Raw genomic sequence first — 15,323 nt, 5'->3', positions numbered from 1 at the left:
GATATTCAATGTTTGAATCCTGCAGTTTGGGTTGTACTTATTATCTTGTTCTTTTGAATTTAAGTGATGGTTCTTCATCTTATAGGTGCGTTTGCTGTGTATCTGGAACCATGGCATGCGGACATCTTTGAGTTTCTTGATCTGAGAAAGAATCATGGAAAGGTATTTGCAGCAGTTATTATAACATGCCCTGTACATACACACACACACACACCCCCCCCTTGTGTATGTGAAATTGCAACTTAGAGTGTGACTGAGGATTCACTGCTATCACGTGCTTTGTGCATCGCGCTGCTTTAGATGTACCTGTTAGACTTCAATTCATGTTTCTGGTTGAATTTTTAAAGCTGTTTTTCTTTGCTTGACAACTTTAGTTTTACATAAATAGACTTGAGAATTTGACCAGGGTTTGGTACTGATCTGTTTGAACTTTTTAACATATAGATACATGCTTTCAAAATGTTGCTTTTTGAAATTTTGATTTCATGGTTACATAATGAATTCGATTAAATTTGCAAGCAAGTGGATGCCAGGCTGTTTGCTCGTTGTATTATGTCCATATTCTATTAAATAAAGCACTTGTGATTCTGCTCGACTGAACCTAGATGTTTGGTTACTATAGGAGGAAAACAGAGCCCGTGATCTTTTCTATGCACTTTGGGTACCTGACCTCTTCATGAAGAGGGTCCAGGATGATGAAACTTGGTCACTCTTCTGTCCAAGCGAGGCTCCAGGCCTAGCTGATTGCTGGGGTGAAGAATTTGAAGCTCTATATACTAAATACGAGACAGAAGTAAGTTATCCAGCTTTACAAAGTTTTTTGATTGTCACTTATGTACAATCTTAAGTTTTTAACAATGTTGTTTTGTTTGACATGTTGGTTTTATTTTTCCATTTTAGGGAAAGGCAAAAAAAGTTGTGAAGGCACAAAAGCTTTGGTTCTCTATCCTTGTTTCACAAATTGAGACTGGGACTCCTTATATGCTTTACAAGGTCTTCATTTGCTCAAACTTTATTAATCATAAGTATTGATTTAAGTTAATACTTTTTTATCCTTATGTAGCTTGCTATCTTTTGCAGGATACGTGCAATCGAAAAAGCAACCAGCAAAACTTGGGTACAATAAAATCTTCTAATCTGTGTGCTGAAATTGTTGAGTATTCAAGTCCAACAGAAACTGCTGTTTGTAACTTGGCATCAATTGCTCTTCCTCGTTTTGTTAAGGAAAAGGTACTTGCATGTTCTAAAATATTCTAGTTGCGCATCACAGTTGCAATTTCTTTGGTTGTCTGAACTTATGGCATTCTGCAGGGTCTGCCACAAGACTCCCAGCCATCCAAGCTGGTTGGCAGCAGGGGTTCATACAATCGATATTTTGATTTTGACAAACTTGCTGAGGTTTGTGTCTTCATATGACTTTTATCAGTTTCTTTGTCTATCAGTTCAGTGAGCATGATATTTTCCCCCTCTTTTTTGATCAGGTCACATCTGTAATCACATCAAACTTGAATAAGATAATTGATGTTAACTTCTATCCTACTGAGACTGCAAGAACATCAAACATGCGACACAGGCCAATAGGTATTGGGGTTCAGGGACTGGCTGATACTTTTATCTTGTTGGGGATGCCTTTTGATTCACAGGAGGTTAGTTACTGCACCAAACTTGCTCTATTGTGCCCATGCAGTTATTGTCTTTTTCTGATTGGTTTTCAAATTTGTTTTGTTTCGGCCTTAGGCTCGTCAACTGAACAAGGACATTTTTGAAACTATTTATTATAATGCTCTGAAAGCCTCTTCTGAACTTTCTGCCAAAGAAGGCCCTTATGAGACATACCATGGGAGTCCTGCAAGCAAGGTTTGTCTATGAACCATAATGTCTACTGCTGTGTTTCATTGTTGTTCACATTCTATCCTCCACATTATTTGGATGCCTTTAAGAACAAGAAGAATTTTATGCCGAGGCATGAAAACTGAGCTGAAAACTTAGGTATGAGTACCAAATGCTCTGTCGTGCAGTTGCACAACATTGCACAAGCAGTTTAGATTCAGCAGTGTCAGCCAGTGTGCCTATTTATAACAGGTTAAAGTTTTTTTGAGGCTATATGTATATCCACACTCATTTTTATGCATTTTAGTCTGCTTTGGTTATTATATATTTATCTCATTCCTTTTCTATTTCATGCAGGGAATTTTCCAACCTGACATGTGGGGAGTAACGCCATCTAATCGTTGGGATTGGCCTGCTTTAAGAGAAATGGTTGCAAACAATGGCTTAAGGAATTCCCTTCTGGTTGCTCCGATGCCCACAGCATCTACCAGTCAGATACTTGGAAATAATGAATGTTTTGAACCATATACTTCCAATATCTACAGTAGAAGGGTTTTGAGGTATGTTTTCTAGGCATTTCCCTTTCTCTCTTTCTTTCAGCTGAATCTGAGAATTGTCTGATAATTTGCTATTGTTTGCAGTGGTGAATATGTGGTGGTTAACAAACATCTTCTTAATGACTTGACCGAAATGGGTCTTTGGTCTCCTTCTCTAAAGAATAAAATAATATATGAGAATGGCTCCATTCAGAAAATCCCGGAGATTCCAGCTGATCTCAGATCAATTTACAAGTATGGAGATTCATATCCTACGATTTATGTGCTTTTCGTCCCTCCTATTTAGCTACTAGTTTGGTAGTTAAACTCAATGTTATTTTTTCAGAACCGTTTGGGAGATCAAACAAAAAAATCTGGTGGACCTTGCTGTTGACCGAGGGTGCTACATAGATCAGAGTCAGAGTCTGAACATCCACATGGACCAACCCAATTATGGGAAACTTACTTCCTTGCATTTCTATGCTTGGTCTGCGGTACGATATCTGGATTAGTGTGTCATGTACGTCCACTAGTTTGATATTGGCATCAGTTCATGTGTATACATGATGGAGTTTTTCAAATCTATTTCTGGCCCCCATCCCTCACCTCTTTTATTGTTGCCAAGCTTACTATTACAGCACCATACGAATGATTTGGTTGGGACTTGATCTAAGGTCTAAAACACGTCTCAAGTGATGCCTTCTTCCTCTGTAGTAATTTGGTAATGACCCTCATGCCTGAAGGACGCCAAATACTAAATTCTTTGTGAAACTCCACAAGGAGTTGACCTGCCCTACCATGCTGTTCATGCTTTGGGTCATTCTATTGATACAATTTTCATACTGAAATCAGACTGGTTTTTGCTAATCACAGTCTCATAGCTGTGTTATAGGTGAAACCGTGAAAAATTCATTTTTCAGTAATTAGTTATATCTTCAAATCAACTGTTCATCTTGGCAGGGTTTGAAAACGGGCATGTATTATCTACGCTCCCGTCCTGCAGCTGATGCAATCAAATTCACTGTAGATGCTTCTATGCTTGAGGTGATAACATTTTCTTTGTAGAATTTATATCATTATATTGTTCTTTAACCTCTATTTCCCTGTTTTGATTTCTCTACTGATACGATTTAACCTAATGCACACATCAGGATAAACCAGCAGTGGAGGATGATCTTGAGACCAAGATGGCGCAGATGGTCTGTTCCTTAGAAAACCGAGAAGAGTGCATGGCATGTGGGAGTTAGCTGTATTTGATCTGTTGCTTCATTCAGGCGGCAGAGATGGCTTCTCTTGGAAAACCGAGAATAAGCCTTGGGAGTTGGCAAATATTAGAATGTGAGCTTGGTTCTAGTGCAATATTTTTTCCTTGAGGCAGATAACTGCAGGCTGGAGTCGGTCTTCACTATTAGCTATCATTTGTTCACTTTCATTGAAGACATTACGCGTGAGGAAGTACGAGATTTCTTGTACATATGACAGCTTTTTATTTCTATCCATTGCCAATGAAGGCAAATAAGTTTGATCTATAGGAGGATTAGAGCTTCACTTGTTCAAATATCTTCCTCGTCAACGGAATGAAATTTTTTCTGCTAGAAAATTTGTGGCGTTGAAAACGTTTCTTTCCCAAATCAGACGCACCCATTAAAATTGATCTAAAATTACAAGTTTTTTCAAAGGAGGATCTACCCGTCAGCTTATTCGCATATTCAAATGTACAACAAAATTTATTTAAATTTGAATATCTTTCAGTTTGCTGCCTCATTTGTGTGGCAAACTTGACGCAGTCTCTAATACTCGTTTAAACGTTGGAAGATTGCATTTGAAACATTTTAAAACTTCATTCAGAACTTATTTCCGACCACTCTTGGCCATAAAATCTACTCTTGAAAAATTTGAATATAAAAATTGCGGAATGGTGAGAGCAAAGCAAGCAAACAATTCATGCTGAAGATTAAAGGCTTCCGGCACATGTAGCTATTTAAACTATACAGTGGGAAAGGAACACATATGTCCAGCGTAAGAAAAAATTTCTTCTACCGTTGACTCTCATGGTCCGAAGAAACCTTTCAAAATTGTCTTTCAAAATGTAATAAGAAATTTTTATTTGGCATTCCCAATTATTGTTCTTTTAATAGTAGGAAAACTATTCTTGAAATGTGCCATTCGGAACTCTCTGATTATGCAAACACACGCCCATTATTTTATATATATATATATGTTTTTCATTGAACTTAGGGTTACTATATCCATTATAATGAACGGTTGAAAGAAAAACAAAGAAAAAAAGATGATAGATATTTTTCTTCTTCTTATTTTTCTTTAAATTATTCATAATTATTGATTTGACGACCTTCATGAACTACTTGGGTGAATCTGGATAGCACGATCTTCAAAATTAAAGGCTATGAATTGGTGTTTAGCAAATTCATTAAGATTCTTGGGTAAGGACTCAAAAACTTACTTTTGTTTGTGGTATTTACATGCATATTTCGATATAAACTATCACTTACCTTGTTTCAAATTTCAAGTATCAACATTATCTATGTATAGGAAAATATGTAGCTACCAAACCCTTGTATACTCGATTGGATGATAATCGCACGAGTTGTTTATTTTTAACAAGCGCACGTAATGGGCATTTGAGTTAAAAAAATAGAAACCAACCTGTATTTTCAAGAGAGAGTTTTGTGTTTTTTATATGCGTATTTTAAATATCTGTTTTACCTTGTTTGAATTTCAAGTATCAAAGTTATCTATGTATAGAAAAATAGGAAGCTTCCAAACCCTTATGTGTTAGAATGATGATCACATGAACTATTCATTTTGAAGAGATCAGATTAAGTTTAAAAAAACGAAAAATCAAATCTATATTTTCGAATAGAGAGAGAGAGAGAGAGAGAGAGAGAGAGTCCCAGAGATACCCTTCAAAGGGAGGTAAGCAGTACTCACTCGTTTTGTTATGTGATGAGTATTCTGCCTATTGAAAATGCAACTTAATTTATATTTTTCCCACTTAATTTTCAGCATCCTATATCGTTAAAATCAACAATCTAGATGCGAATTCCCATCCAATATGACATATTAAGGTCTGGTGAATGTGAAAAAGAAGAAATGGAAGACCGTGGGAGGGAAAAAAAAGGTCAAAACATATCTATGTGTCTGACTTTCAATGTAGGGTTGGCGAAAGAGCAGTTTATATTGCAACTCAAAGAATTCGTGTTTTCAAACATTCAACAAGATAAAAAAAATGATTATTTTAGCATTCGATCTTATATCATATCATGTTAAACTAATTCTACTTTGAAAATGTCATCTATTGTGGTGCACGGCACCGCAGCACGCATATGAAGTCATCACCACGTCAAAAAGTTTTTTTTAATATTTTAATGGGTATTTTGCAAGGGCGAAGCTAGAAACTTTTCATAATAAATGATTTTTTTTAAATTTACAAGTAAATTTTTTGTTTTTTGGGAGGGTGGGTCCTATCAACGCTTCAAAGCACCGTATGTTATGAGGCCCCAAAATTCGCTGAATTCATATCTAGGAAGATGCAATGGACCTAATATTTACATTATGGATCCGGTCAGATCAACTGATCCATTTAAGAAATTTGGGGACCCAAAAGAAAAAAAAAAAGGAAATTAGTTACAGTTTGGTGTTTGGTCAAACACTGCAGTAGGGCTAACTTTTTTTGGACCGATATTAGTATCAGATTGTTAGGTCTGACCCCCATAGAAAATTCGGGTACGGAGGTCAACATGTGGATCCAAATCCAATAATCTGCTGCGGTTTACTGGAGTTCTCAAGACTTAGACCGGACCTTATGGGTCCAAGTCGGGAGGAGGATGAAGACAGGAGCAGTGTATAAGCTCTCCTCGCTATTGATTTATCCAGTGAATGGGTCAACACGAGGCACTAGGTGTCCGTCCAGCTACGCCGGACGAGACGTACTCGAAAGTCATATGGAAATTCCCATAGCACGCCAGTGAGGGCCAAGGTTCAAGTTCCACCACCTACCACCACGACCTGACCCCATTGATTTTGACTCATGATATATATATATATTGGACTACCAAAAGACAAAAATCAAACGCACTAAAAATAATTATTAAAATGTTTCTTTTTGCAGTCTAACATTATGGATGTGACCTTATGATGATTTGATGAAGAACATGCATTTAGTTTGCCATTTCTAACATCAAAACGTTGATAGCATAAATACATCAATTTTTTTTATAAAACAACTTGAAATAAAACATGATTTGTATTAAATTAGTGTTTGTGAACACGTTAGGATGTTCATATTTTGTTTATGATATTTTTTAACACAAAATTAAGCAGCCTAGCTTTTGTACATTGCCTAAATGGTCATGTATTGACAAAAAACTGACACCCACACACATGTCTGAGAGGAGGAGGAGGAGAAGGGAGAGGGAGAGAGAAAGAGAGAGCTTGGTATATCTCGTACCGTTAGGTATGAGACAAGAATCAAACCTCCTAATTTCTTATTAAAAAGTTTCCTAAACAAGATATGAACATTTTAGTGTGCTCATAAATACTAATTCAACATAAAGCGTATTCTTTTTCAAGTTGTTTTTATTTAAATCAATGACTTTCCTACTATTAACATTTTGATGTTATAAAGGGGTTACTTTTTATTACTGTAAAAATAATTAAAACTCAAAAGATAATTAACTTATGATTCTCATCAAAAACTTTTTAAAGACCGTTTTATATAATAAGATTGTGCCAAAAAGTATGTCATTTGTCAATTTTGAAGAGCTTGGTTTTTCCCTGATGTTATTGCTAGATTCGTTCAGCATTTTTGTTTCTGATTTTTGTTTGTCTTGCCATCCATGTCTCTTCAATGTTTCCCATGAATTATTTTTTGGCTCTCTCTCTCCTTCTCTATGTATGTATGTATGCATGTATATATCAATAGACCTTATGCTAAATATGATAATAAAACTTCATTAAATCTTATGACACAAGTGATGATTGTCAACTTACAAACTGAATACAGCAGATATGAATGTTACAAAGGCATGCAATTGCAACTCTCTAATGAAGCCCACACATGTAGGCTGTAAAAATGTAATCTTCTAATGAAGCAAATAGAGTACTCTATCCTTCTAAGACTCATCAGCCATCATTTTTTCTGGCTGCCCAACTCTACTTCATTCCCAGGCTCGGCTTTCTTTTGCTTGTACTCCCCAAACAGGTAAGAAGCGAAAGCCCATAACGAAAGAACAATGGCGAAGCCCTTCCCCGCACTGAAACCTTCATGGAAGAAAACCAGCGGAGACAGAACCCCTGCCGGTATCAGTGCAGTTATGCATATGCCACTCATCAGGGAGCTCGTCAGGAACACCAAACCCGCGGTTCCTACAAAGGCCATCTGCCATGCAAGAGCTCCAAACACCAGGCACAGAACGTACTTCACCTCCCCAACGTTGAACCCCGCCGCTTCCGTTTTGATCCTCCGGTAATCGCCGCTGATGACCAGTCCCAAGCCGGAAAACAGTGTAGCAGTAGCGAAGATCACGATCTGCGTCTCCAACACAAGCCTAAACGTGATTACCAACTTCTTCTTCTTCGTCAGGTTGCTGTTCAGAAGCTCCAACAACGGCAAGTACAGACCATAGAGAGCCGCGGCAGCAATGGTGAGGATCACTCCCATGGCATACTGAATGTTGGTGACACCAGGAGGCCTTTGGCTGCTGCTGGTGAACCCAACAAGTGCAGAACTCAACGTCAGGAGGATGATGCAGTTCAGAGTTGGGAAGTTCATTGGCTGCTTCACGATGAGGCAGGAGAATAGAGCTGTGAAGGCCAACTGTGTGGAAAGGAGCAAGGAAGATATGGAAGCGGAGAGGAAGGAGACACCCCAGGAGTAGATGAAGTTGTCGAAGCCTATGAGCAACCCTAAAACTATGGTGCAGAGCAGGATCCTTGGTGTGAAGCAGGAGAATGGCTTGTAGGATGAAGTTGGGTTCATGTAGTAGGAAATTCCCAGTGGAATAAAGAGAAAGGGGAAACCTGCCGACTGGGTTAAGGATGTGACCCATCTCCTGCTTCCTCCGTGCATGAAATAGAACCTGGAGAGCATGTTAGATGAGACCAGGCCAATGGAGAGGGCTAAGTAGTTGGCGAAGACTAGAGCCCAATAAACCAAGCCAGTTCTTGATGCAATTGAGCCCATCTTCCACTTCCCCTTGGTCTCTTTCATTTGCTTCGTTTCTTGCTCTTTCCTGTGTGGGGTGGCCGTGGCTGTGTTGGTCTCCACTGTTAAAAAGAACAAAATATCTGTCAATTGCTAGTGTCAGGTTCTGTTTATGCAAGTATAACGTCGCATGGGTGTGTATATAACCCGCTTGGGAAGAAGGGAGCCATGATGTGCAGGAAGACCAATACGGCCGCTATAAAAACAAGCAAGTTTATTATTGTATCTGCGTGAAAATACTTCATTTTAAATGTAATTGACGTGATACATGTATACATACATGCATAAATATCAATTCGCACTAGGATTACATTTGATCACCACCAAGAGGAAATTGCCTAGGCAGTGGCTCAAACTCATGCATTTATCCAAGCCTTGGAACTGCCGGCACTTTGGAAACTTAGACTACCCACTAGCAAGAATGATAACTAATTTTGCAATATTTTCGAAATGTTTCTTGCTATGAAATAGAGAGGTTGTGGAGGCAAGAATTTTTTGGCCGAAGAGCACTGGTTTAAAAAATCTCAAACCCTTCAAATATCTAGCAAAATGATTGAGGGGGCACAGATCTAAAAGCAATCAAATAATTGAGAACAACTAACGCTTAATCGAGTAAAATGTTGCACCGTATTGGCAACTGCCCACACAAGCCCACATGTGGCTTCACCCCGAAACAAGACATGAACAACCTGAGAAACAAAATAATTTGCAGTACAGTACTACTGCAGTATTAATGGCTTACATTGGACGACGGTGTGTCCCGGAGATATCTCTGAGACTTTTTGCTCAGCCATGGCTACCCCTTCAGTGTGAGAACTGAGAACCGAAGCTTGAGAAGTATGTGGTGCCTTCCAAAGGGAAGGAGCAAGGGCATTATATAGCAGTGAGCCAGTGCATGGTAGCTGAGGGTCCATCCCAACATGAGAACGCACAGAGAGAAAAGATGACAAAAAAAGGTTGGAAGGGAGAAGACTTGAGCATCCATGACTTTCTTCAGCATGTCCTTTTCTCCACAGCGAGTACTGCAGTGTGCCAACTTGGACCGGAGCGCAATGGGATTTGGCGACTCTCCCCGTTGCCGTCAAATTAGAAAAGGTCCAACGGTGCTCTAAGGTTAGGTCATGATCGGAAGTGGTTGAAGCTTGACCACAGCACCATACACATCCTTCTTCTTTCTGTCTGAAAGGGAGTATTCAAGTCCTGTCTTTGTATTATTGAGCCCTAACAAACAAGTGAAAGTATAAATTAGTAGTCATATTGGCCCCACATGGTCCACCCCATGAGCTTAGCTGAGCTCTGAATCTTTCTATGGGAGTTATAATTTTCCTTTTAAGAAGCATTTATATTCTTATAATACACATTTCAAAAGCATCCGAATATGTGTTCCCAAACCAAGATATTCTTCGTATTAAATGCATAGCAGGGGGCACACATGTGGGATTATATGATAGAGGCAGATGCCCACATGAGAGCAGATAAATTCTACAGCAACTAGAGACACAAGTGGGCTTATGTGGGGCAGTTGCCCACACGGTATGGCTGAAGTTACCGATTTACATATAGGTTGTTCCTAATGACTTGCCTACTTATGTATTGATGCCCCTGAATCATCTTACTAGGTAGTCGAAGGATACTTTTAAGATTTCTTGAATTAGTACCCCACAGAAAAACAAAGCTCTGAAAGTACATGAAACTGCCTCTGATCAATTACATACATACAACACATGGATCAACCAATCTAAATTGAATATAAAGCATCCATTCATATATTTTCTCTGCCTAAGTTTGCATGGATAAATCCTCTTATCTCTCATAACACATGTATTAGCCAGTATGTTTGATCACAACCGTCCAATGCATTGCATCAAGTGGCCATGACCACTACACACATGAGACTGACCATTTAAATAAAAGACAAAAATCAAACCTACTAAAAATAATTATTAAAATGTTCTTTCTTGCAATCTAACATTATGGATATGATCTTATGGGTGATTTGATGAAGAACATGCACTTAGTCATTTTTGACTTGATAATTTTTTGGATAATAAAAAAAAAAGATTGCCTCTTATAACATCAAAATTTTGATAGTGAAAGCATCAATTTTTTTTTACAAAACAACTTGAACTAAAATATGATTTATACTAAATTAGTGTTTATGAACATGTTTGGATGTTCAAGGTTTGCTAACAATATTTTCTTGCACAAAAGTAAGGGGTTTAGCTTTCGTATCTTGCCTAAAGACTTGTTTTTACCAAAACTAGACACCCACACACACATGTGTGAGGGAGAGAGTTCAAATTTGCTTGGTATTGATGGACATCTAACAGTTAAAGTTCTGTGGCTAAAAGATATCCATTATAGGAGCATTAGTGACAATTTATGCTGCAGTAATGGTCATGATACTTTTAACAACAGTTCATAATGTTTTGAATAGTGAGATTTTAATTTTTAGCCGTCCGGTAATGTCCGACGTTTGATGTGTTTTAGTTTGTAAAGAGAGTGAGAGAGAGAGAGAGAGAGAGAAAAGTTGGTATATCTTGTCATGGGACAAAAATCAAGCCTCCTAATTTCTTATTAAAAAGTTTCTTAAACAAAATATGAACATTTTAGTGTGTTGATAAATACTAATTCAACATAAAACGTATCTTATTTCAAGTTTTGTTTATGAAAGTCATTGACTTTTCTACTATTAAAATTTGATGTTACAAATGGGTCATTTTTTATCGCTAAAAAAATAATTTAAACTCAAAAGATAATTAACTTATGCTTCGCAACAAAACTTTTTTAAGATCGTTTTATATAATTCGATTGTGTACAAAAGTATTTCAATAATCAATTTTAAGGAGCCTGACTTTTCCCTGACCATGTGCATGAGATTTACCAATCTCTCTCTCTCTCTCTCTCTCCCCATATATATATATATATATATATATCATTAGATCTTATGGCGAATATGATAATTAAACTTCATGAAATCTTATAGTAAATGTGAAGGTTGTTAACTTACAAACTGAATACAGCAGATATGTATGTTACAAAGACATGCAGTTGCAACTCTCTTATGAAGCCCATATTTTAGGCTGTAAAAATGTAATCTTGTAATAAAGCAAATAGAGTGCTCTATCCTTCTAAGACTCATCAGCCATCATTTTTCTGGCTGCCCAACTCTACTTCATTCACAGGCTCGGCTTTCTTTTGCTTGTACTCCCCAAACAGGTAGGAAGCGAAAGCCCATAACGAAAGAACAATGGCGAAGCCCTTCCCCGCACTGAAACCTTCATGGAAGAAAACCAGCGGAGACAGAACCCCTGCCGGTATCAGTGCAGTTATGCATATGCCACTCATCAGGGAGCTCGTCAGGAACACCAAACCCGCGGTTCCTACAAAGGCCATCTGCCATGCAAGAGCTCCAAACACCAGGCACAGAACGTACTTCACCTCCCCAACGTTGAACCCCGCCGCTTCCGTTTTGATCCTCCGGTAATCGCCGCTGATGACCAGTCCCAAGCCGGAAAACAGTGTAGCAGTAGCGAAGATCACGATCTGCGTCTCCAACACAAGCCTAAACGTGATTACCAACTTCTTCTTCTTCGTCAGGTTGCTGTTCAGAAGCTCCAACAACGGCAAGTATAGACCATAGAGAGCCGCGGCAGCAATGGTGAGGATCACTCCCATGGCATACTGAATGTTGGTGACACCAGGAGGCTTTTGGCTGCTGCTGGTGAATCCAACAAGTGCAGAGCTCAACGTCAGGAGGATGATGCAGTTCAGAGTTGGGAAGTTCATTGGCTGCTTCACGATGAGGCAGGAGAATATGGCGGTGAAGGCCAACTGTGTGGAAAGGAGCAAAGAAGATATGGAAGCGGAGAGGAAGGAGACACCCCAGGAGTAGATGAAGTTGTCGAAGCCTATGAGCAACCCTAAAACTATGGTGCAGAGAAGAATCCTTGGTGTGAAGCAGGAGAATGGCTTGTAGGATGAAGTTGGGTTCATGTAGTAGGAAATTCCCAGTGGAATAAAGAGAAAGGGGAAGCCTCCCGACTGGGTTAAGGATGTGACCCATCTCCTGCTTCCTCCGTGCATGAAATAGAACCTGGAGAGCATGTTAGATGAGACCAGGCCAATGGAGAGGGCTAAGTAGTTGGCGAAGACTAGAGCCCAATAGACCAAGCCAGTTCTTGATGCAACTGAGCCCATCTTCCACTTCCCCTTGGTCTCTTTCATTTGCTTCGTTTCTTGCTGTTTCCTGTGTGGGGTGGCCGTGGCTGTATTGGTCTCCACTGTCAAAAAGAACAAAATATATGTCAATTGCCAGTGCCACCTTTTGTATATACAGAAGAAGAGAGCCATGATGTGCTGGAAGATCAATATGCCTGAAAATACTTCATTTAAAATATAGTTGGCATGATACATACATACATATACATATAGAAAGAATTTGCTCTAGGGCAACATTTGATGGTCACCAAGAGGAAATCGCCTAGGCAGTGGCTCAAACTCGTGTATTTGTCCAAGCCTTGGATATTCCGGCAGTTTGGAAATTTTGACCACCCACTGGCAAGAATGTTCATATATTTCTAATTTGCATTGAAAATGTTTCTTCCTATGAAAGAGAGTGACTATGGAGCTAAAAAATTTTTGGCGAAAGGGCATTGATTAAAAAAATCTCAAACTCTTCAAATATCTAGCAAAATGATTGAGGGGCACCGATCTATAAGCAAGCAAATAGTTGAGAACAACTAATGCTTAAGCGAATAAAATTTTCTACCATATGGGCAACTGCCCACACAGGCCCACATGTGGCTTCGCCCCCAAAACAGAAGCATGAACAAACTGGGGAACAAAATAATTTGCAGTCCAGTACTGCTGTAGTATTAATGGCTTACATTGGATGGCGGTGTGGGCCGGGGATATCTCTGAGACTCTTTGCTCAGCCATGGCTACCTCTTCAATATGAGAACTGAGAGCCGAAGCTTGAGAAGTATGTGGTGCCTTTCACAGGGAAGCAGCAAGGGCATTATATAGCAATGAGCCAGTGCATGGCAGCTGATGGTCCATCCCACTATGAGAACGCACAGGGAGAAAGATGACCGGGAAAGTTGGAAGGAAGAAGACTTGAGCATCAATGACTTTCGTAAGCATGTCCTTTTCCACCACAGCGAGAACTGCAGTTTGCCAACTTGGACCGGAGCGCAATGGCATTTGGCGACTCTCCCCGGTGCCGGTCAAATTATAAAGGTTCCGACAGTTCCCTAGGGTTAAGTCATGAGAGGGCGGTTGTTGGAGCTTGACCACAGCACCATCCCCATCCTTTCTTTCTGTCTGAAAGGGAATATTCAAGTCCTGTCCTTGTATTATTGAGCCCCACCATGCCGCAACAGACAAGTGAAATGTATAAATTAGTAGTCATATTGGGCCCCCATGAACTCAGCTGAGCTCTGAATCTTCCCATGGGAGTTACAATATTCCTTTAAAGGATCATTTAATTATGTATTCTTATAATAAGTGTTTCAAAAACAATATATTTTGTTCCAAGAAACATTGATTGAGAAGCCGTATACGCCTTAATATATCATGTTAAAACAGAAACATGATGTTATATGTTGTCCGAACATGTGTTCCGAAAGCGTGATGTTCTTCATTCTTCTTATAAATAAATGCATAGTGTGGGCACATGTGGGCTTTAGCTGATAGGGGCAGTTGCCCACATGTGAGCAAATAAATTCTACTGCAACTAGAGACACAAGTGGGCTTGTGTGGGGGCAGTTGCCCACACGGTCTCGCTGAAGATACTGATATGCATATAGGTTGTTCTTAATTATTTGCTTGCTTAGGTATTGATGCCCCTCAATCATCTTACTATGTAGTCGAAGGATACTACAAGATTTTTTGAATTAGTACTCCAGACGAAAAAATATTTAGCTCTAAAAGTACATCAAAGGGTCTCTGATCAATTACATACATACAATACGTGGATCGACAAATCTAAATTGAATATAAAGCACCTGTTCATATAATCATTATTAGAACCAGATCTAGGAACAGTGGAATGGTGCAGCCGGTTCCAAAATTTGAACCGCTGGCTGAACATAAACACACACACGACCTAATATGAGAACCATATGGCTACTTTTTATTCATTATTTTCGCCGGGAAACTCTATTAAAACGGATTATTGCCATGCTTAGATATGTTCCTTAAGCAGATAGAATGAAAACATATCCCATGCTATGCTAAACATTTGATCCAATTTCTTATATATATATATATATATATGTGTGTGTGTGTGTGTGTATTATATTTATTTATTCAAATCAAAGTATGGAAATAACAAATAGTGATCACATTTATACATTTCAATTAGGTCAAAGTTAATCATGCCGAACTTTGTTCTCATAGATTTGTAGACTTGTCTTCAAGTATAAACTGTTCAGAAATTTTCTTCGTTTTACAGGGAATTTCCTACTTTCTAGTTTTCTAATCCAAGAATTAGAGACGTCATGAGGACTCTTGAGGATTTCAAACTTAAATCATTTCAATTAATTTCAAAACAGTAGCGTTCAGATACCAAGATTCTTGGGTACGGATCTTCTGGGGAATTCATTTAAGTATTGATTTAGACAGCGCGGCATGAAAAGTCTTCCAAGGTCTTGGACTGTCGTGACTTGTGTACAATGAACGCATACACGCCGCAAGCCTAAGGCCAACCGGCAAGAACCAACGGCCGC

The 15,323-nt window shown here is 38.9% G+C and overlaps 3 protein-coding genes across 6 annotated transcripts in view; 1 reads left to right on the top strand and 2 right to left on the bottom strand.

Moving 5' to 3' along the window:
- The window catches only part of LOC116266988 (ribonucleoside-diphosphate reductase large subunit-like), a 61,582-nt gene extending 57,687 nt beyond the window's left edge, over positions 1-3,895 (top strand). For 3 of the 4 annotated variants that reach the window (XM_050081272.1, XM_050081271.1, XM_031648534.2), the window contains 12 exons: positions 86-162; positions 623-793; positions 901-993; positions 1,081-1,230; positions 1,312-1,398; positions 1,482-1,646; positions 1,738-1,857; positions 2,188-2,390; positions 2,472-2,621; positions 2,713-2,860; positions 3,327-3,410; positions 3,518-3,895. In XM_050081272.1, the coding sequence (XP_049937229.1) occupies positions 86-162; positions 623-793; positions 901-993; positions 1,081-1,230; positions 1,312-1,398; positions 1,482-1,646; positions 1,738-1,857; positions 2,188-2,390; positions 2,472-2,621; positions 2,713-2,860; positions 3,327-3,410; positions 3,518-3,613 (1,544 nt within the window). In that variant the 3' untranslated portion in view covers positions 3,614-3,895. Of the gene's footprint in view, positions 1-85; positions 163-622; positions 794-900; positions 994-1,080; positions 1,231-1,311; positions 1,399-1,481; positions 1,647-1,737; positions 1,858-2,187; positions 2,391-2,471; positions 2,622-2,712; positions 2,887-3,326; positions 3,411-3,517 lie in introns of those variants that run through there. The other variant, XM_050081270.1, reaches the window with a different exon arrangement.
- A 3,429-nt stretch (positions 3,896-7,324) lies between these two features.
- LOC116267137 (purine permease 3-like) lies at positions 7,325-9,424 on the bottom strand. Its single transcript, XM_031648721.1, has 2 exons — positions 9,335-9,424; positions 7,325-8,654 (listed from the first exon to the last, which is right to left on the bottom strand). Exons 1-2 carry the CDS (start codon positions 9,384-9,386, stop codon positions 7,519-7,521), a joined length of 1,188 nt encoding a protein of 395 aa, XP_031504581.1. The 5' UTR covers positions 9,387-9,424; the 3' UTR covers positions 7,325-7,518.
- Positions 9,425-11,639: 2,215 nt separating this feature from the next.
- Positions 11,640-13,568, bottom strand: LOC116267161 (purine permease 3-like). Its single transcript, XM_031648755.2, has 2 exons — positions 13,482-13,568; positions 11,640-12,875 (listed from the first exon to the last, which is right to left on the bottom strand). Exons 1-2 carry the CDS (start codon positions 13,531-13,533, stop codon positions 11,734-11,736), a joined length of 1,194 nt encoding a protein of 397 aa, XP_031504615.1. The 5' UTR covers positions 13,534-13,568; the 3' UTR covers positions 11,640-11,733.
- Between the last annotated feature and the right edge of the window lie 1,755 nt (positions 13,569-15,323).

The sequence above is a fragment of the Nymphaea colorata genome, chromosome 13, assembly GCF_008831285.2.
Source record: "Nymphaea colorata isolate Beijing-Zhang1983 chromosome 13, ASM883128v2, whole genome shotgun sequence".
Taxonomy (NCBI): Eukaryota; Viridiplantae; Streptophyta; class Magnoliopsida; order Nymphaeales; family Nymphaeaceae; genus Nymphaea; species Nymphaea colorata.
This window is presented reverse-complemented; position numbering and strand designations above follow the sequence as displayed.

Excerpts from the sequence above, each read along its gene's own strand:
- LOC116267137 (XM_031648721.1), bottom strand. The coding sequence starts at position 9,386 with ATGGCTGAGCAAAAAGTCTCAGAGATATCTCCGGGACACACCGTCGTC. Across the intron at positions 8,655-9,334 it reads GGGACACACCGTCGTCCAAT|TGGAGACCAACACAGCCACG; the intron begins GTAAGCCATTAA and ends TCTTTTTAACAG.
- LOC116267161 (XM_031648755.2), bottom strand. The coding sequence starts at position 13,533 with ATGGCTGAGCAAAGAGTCTCAGAGATATCCCCGGCCCACACCGCCATC. Across the intron at positions 12,876-13,481 it reads GGCCCACACCGCCATCCAAT|TGGAGACCAATACAGCCACG; the intron begins GTAAGCCATTAA and ends TCTTTTTGACAG.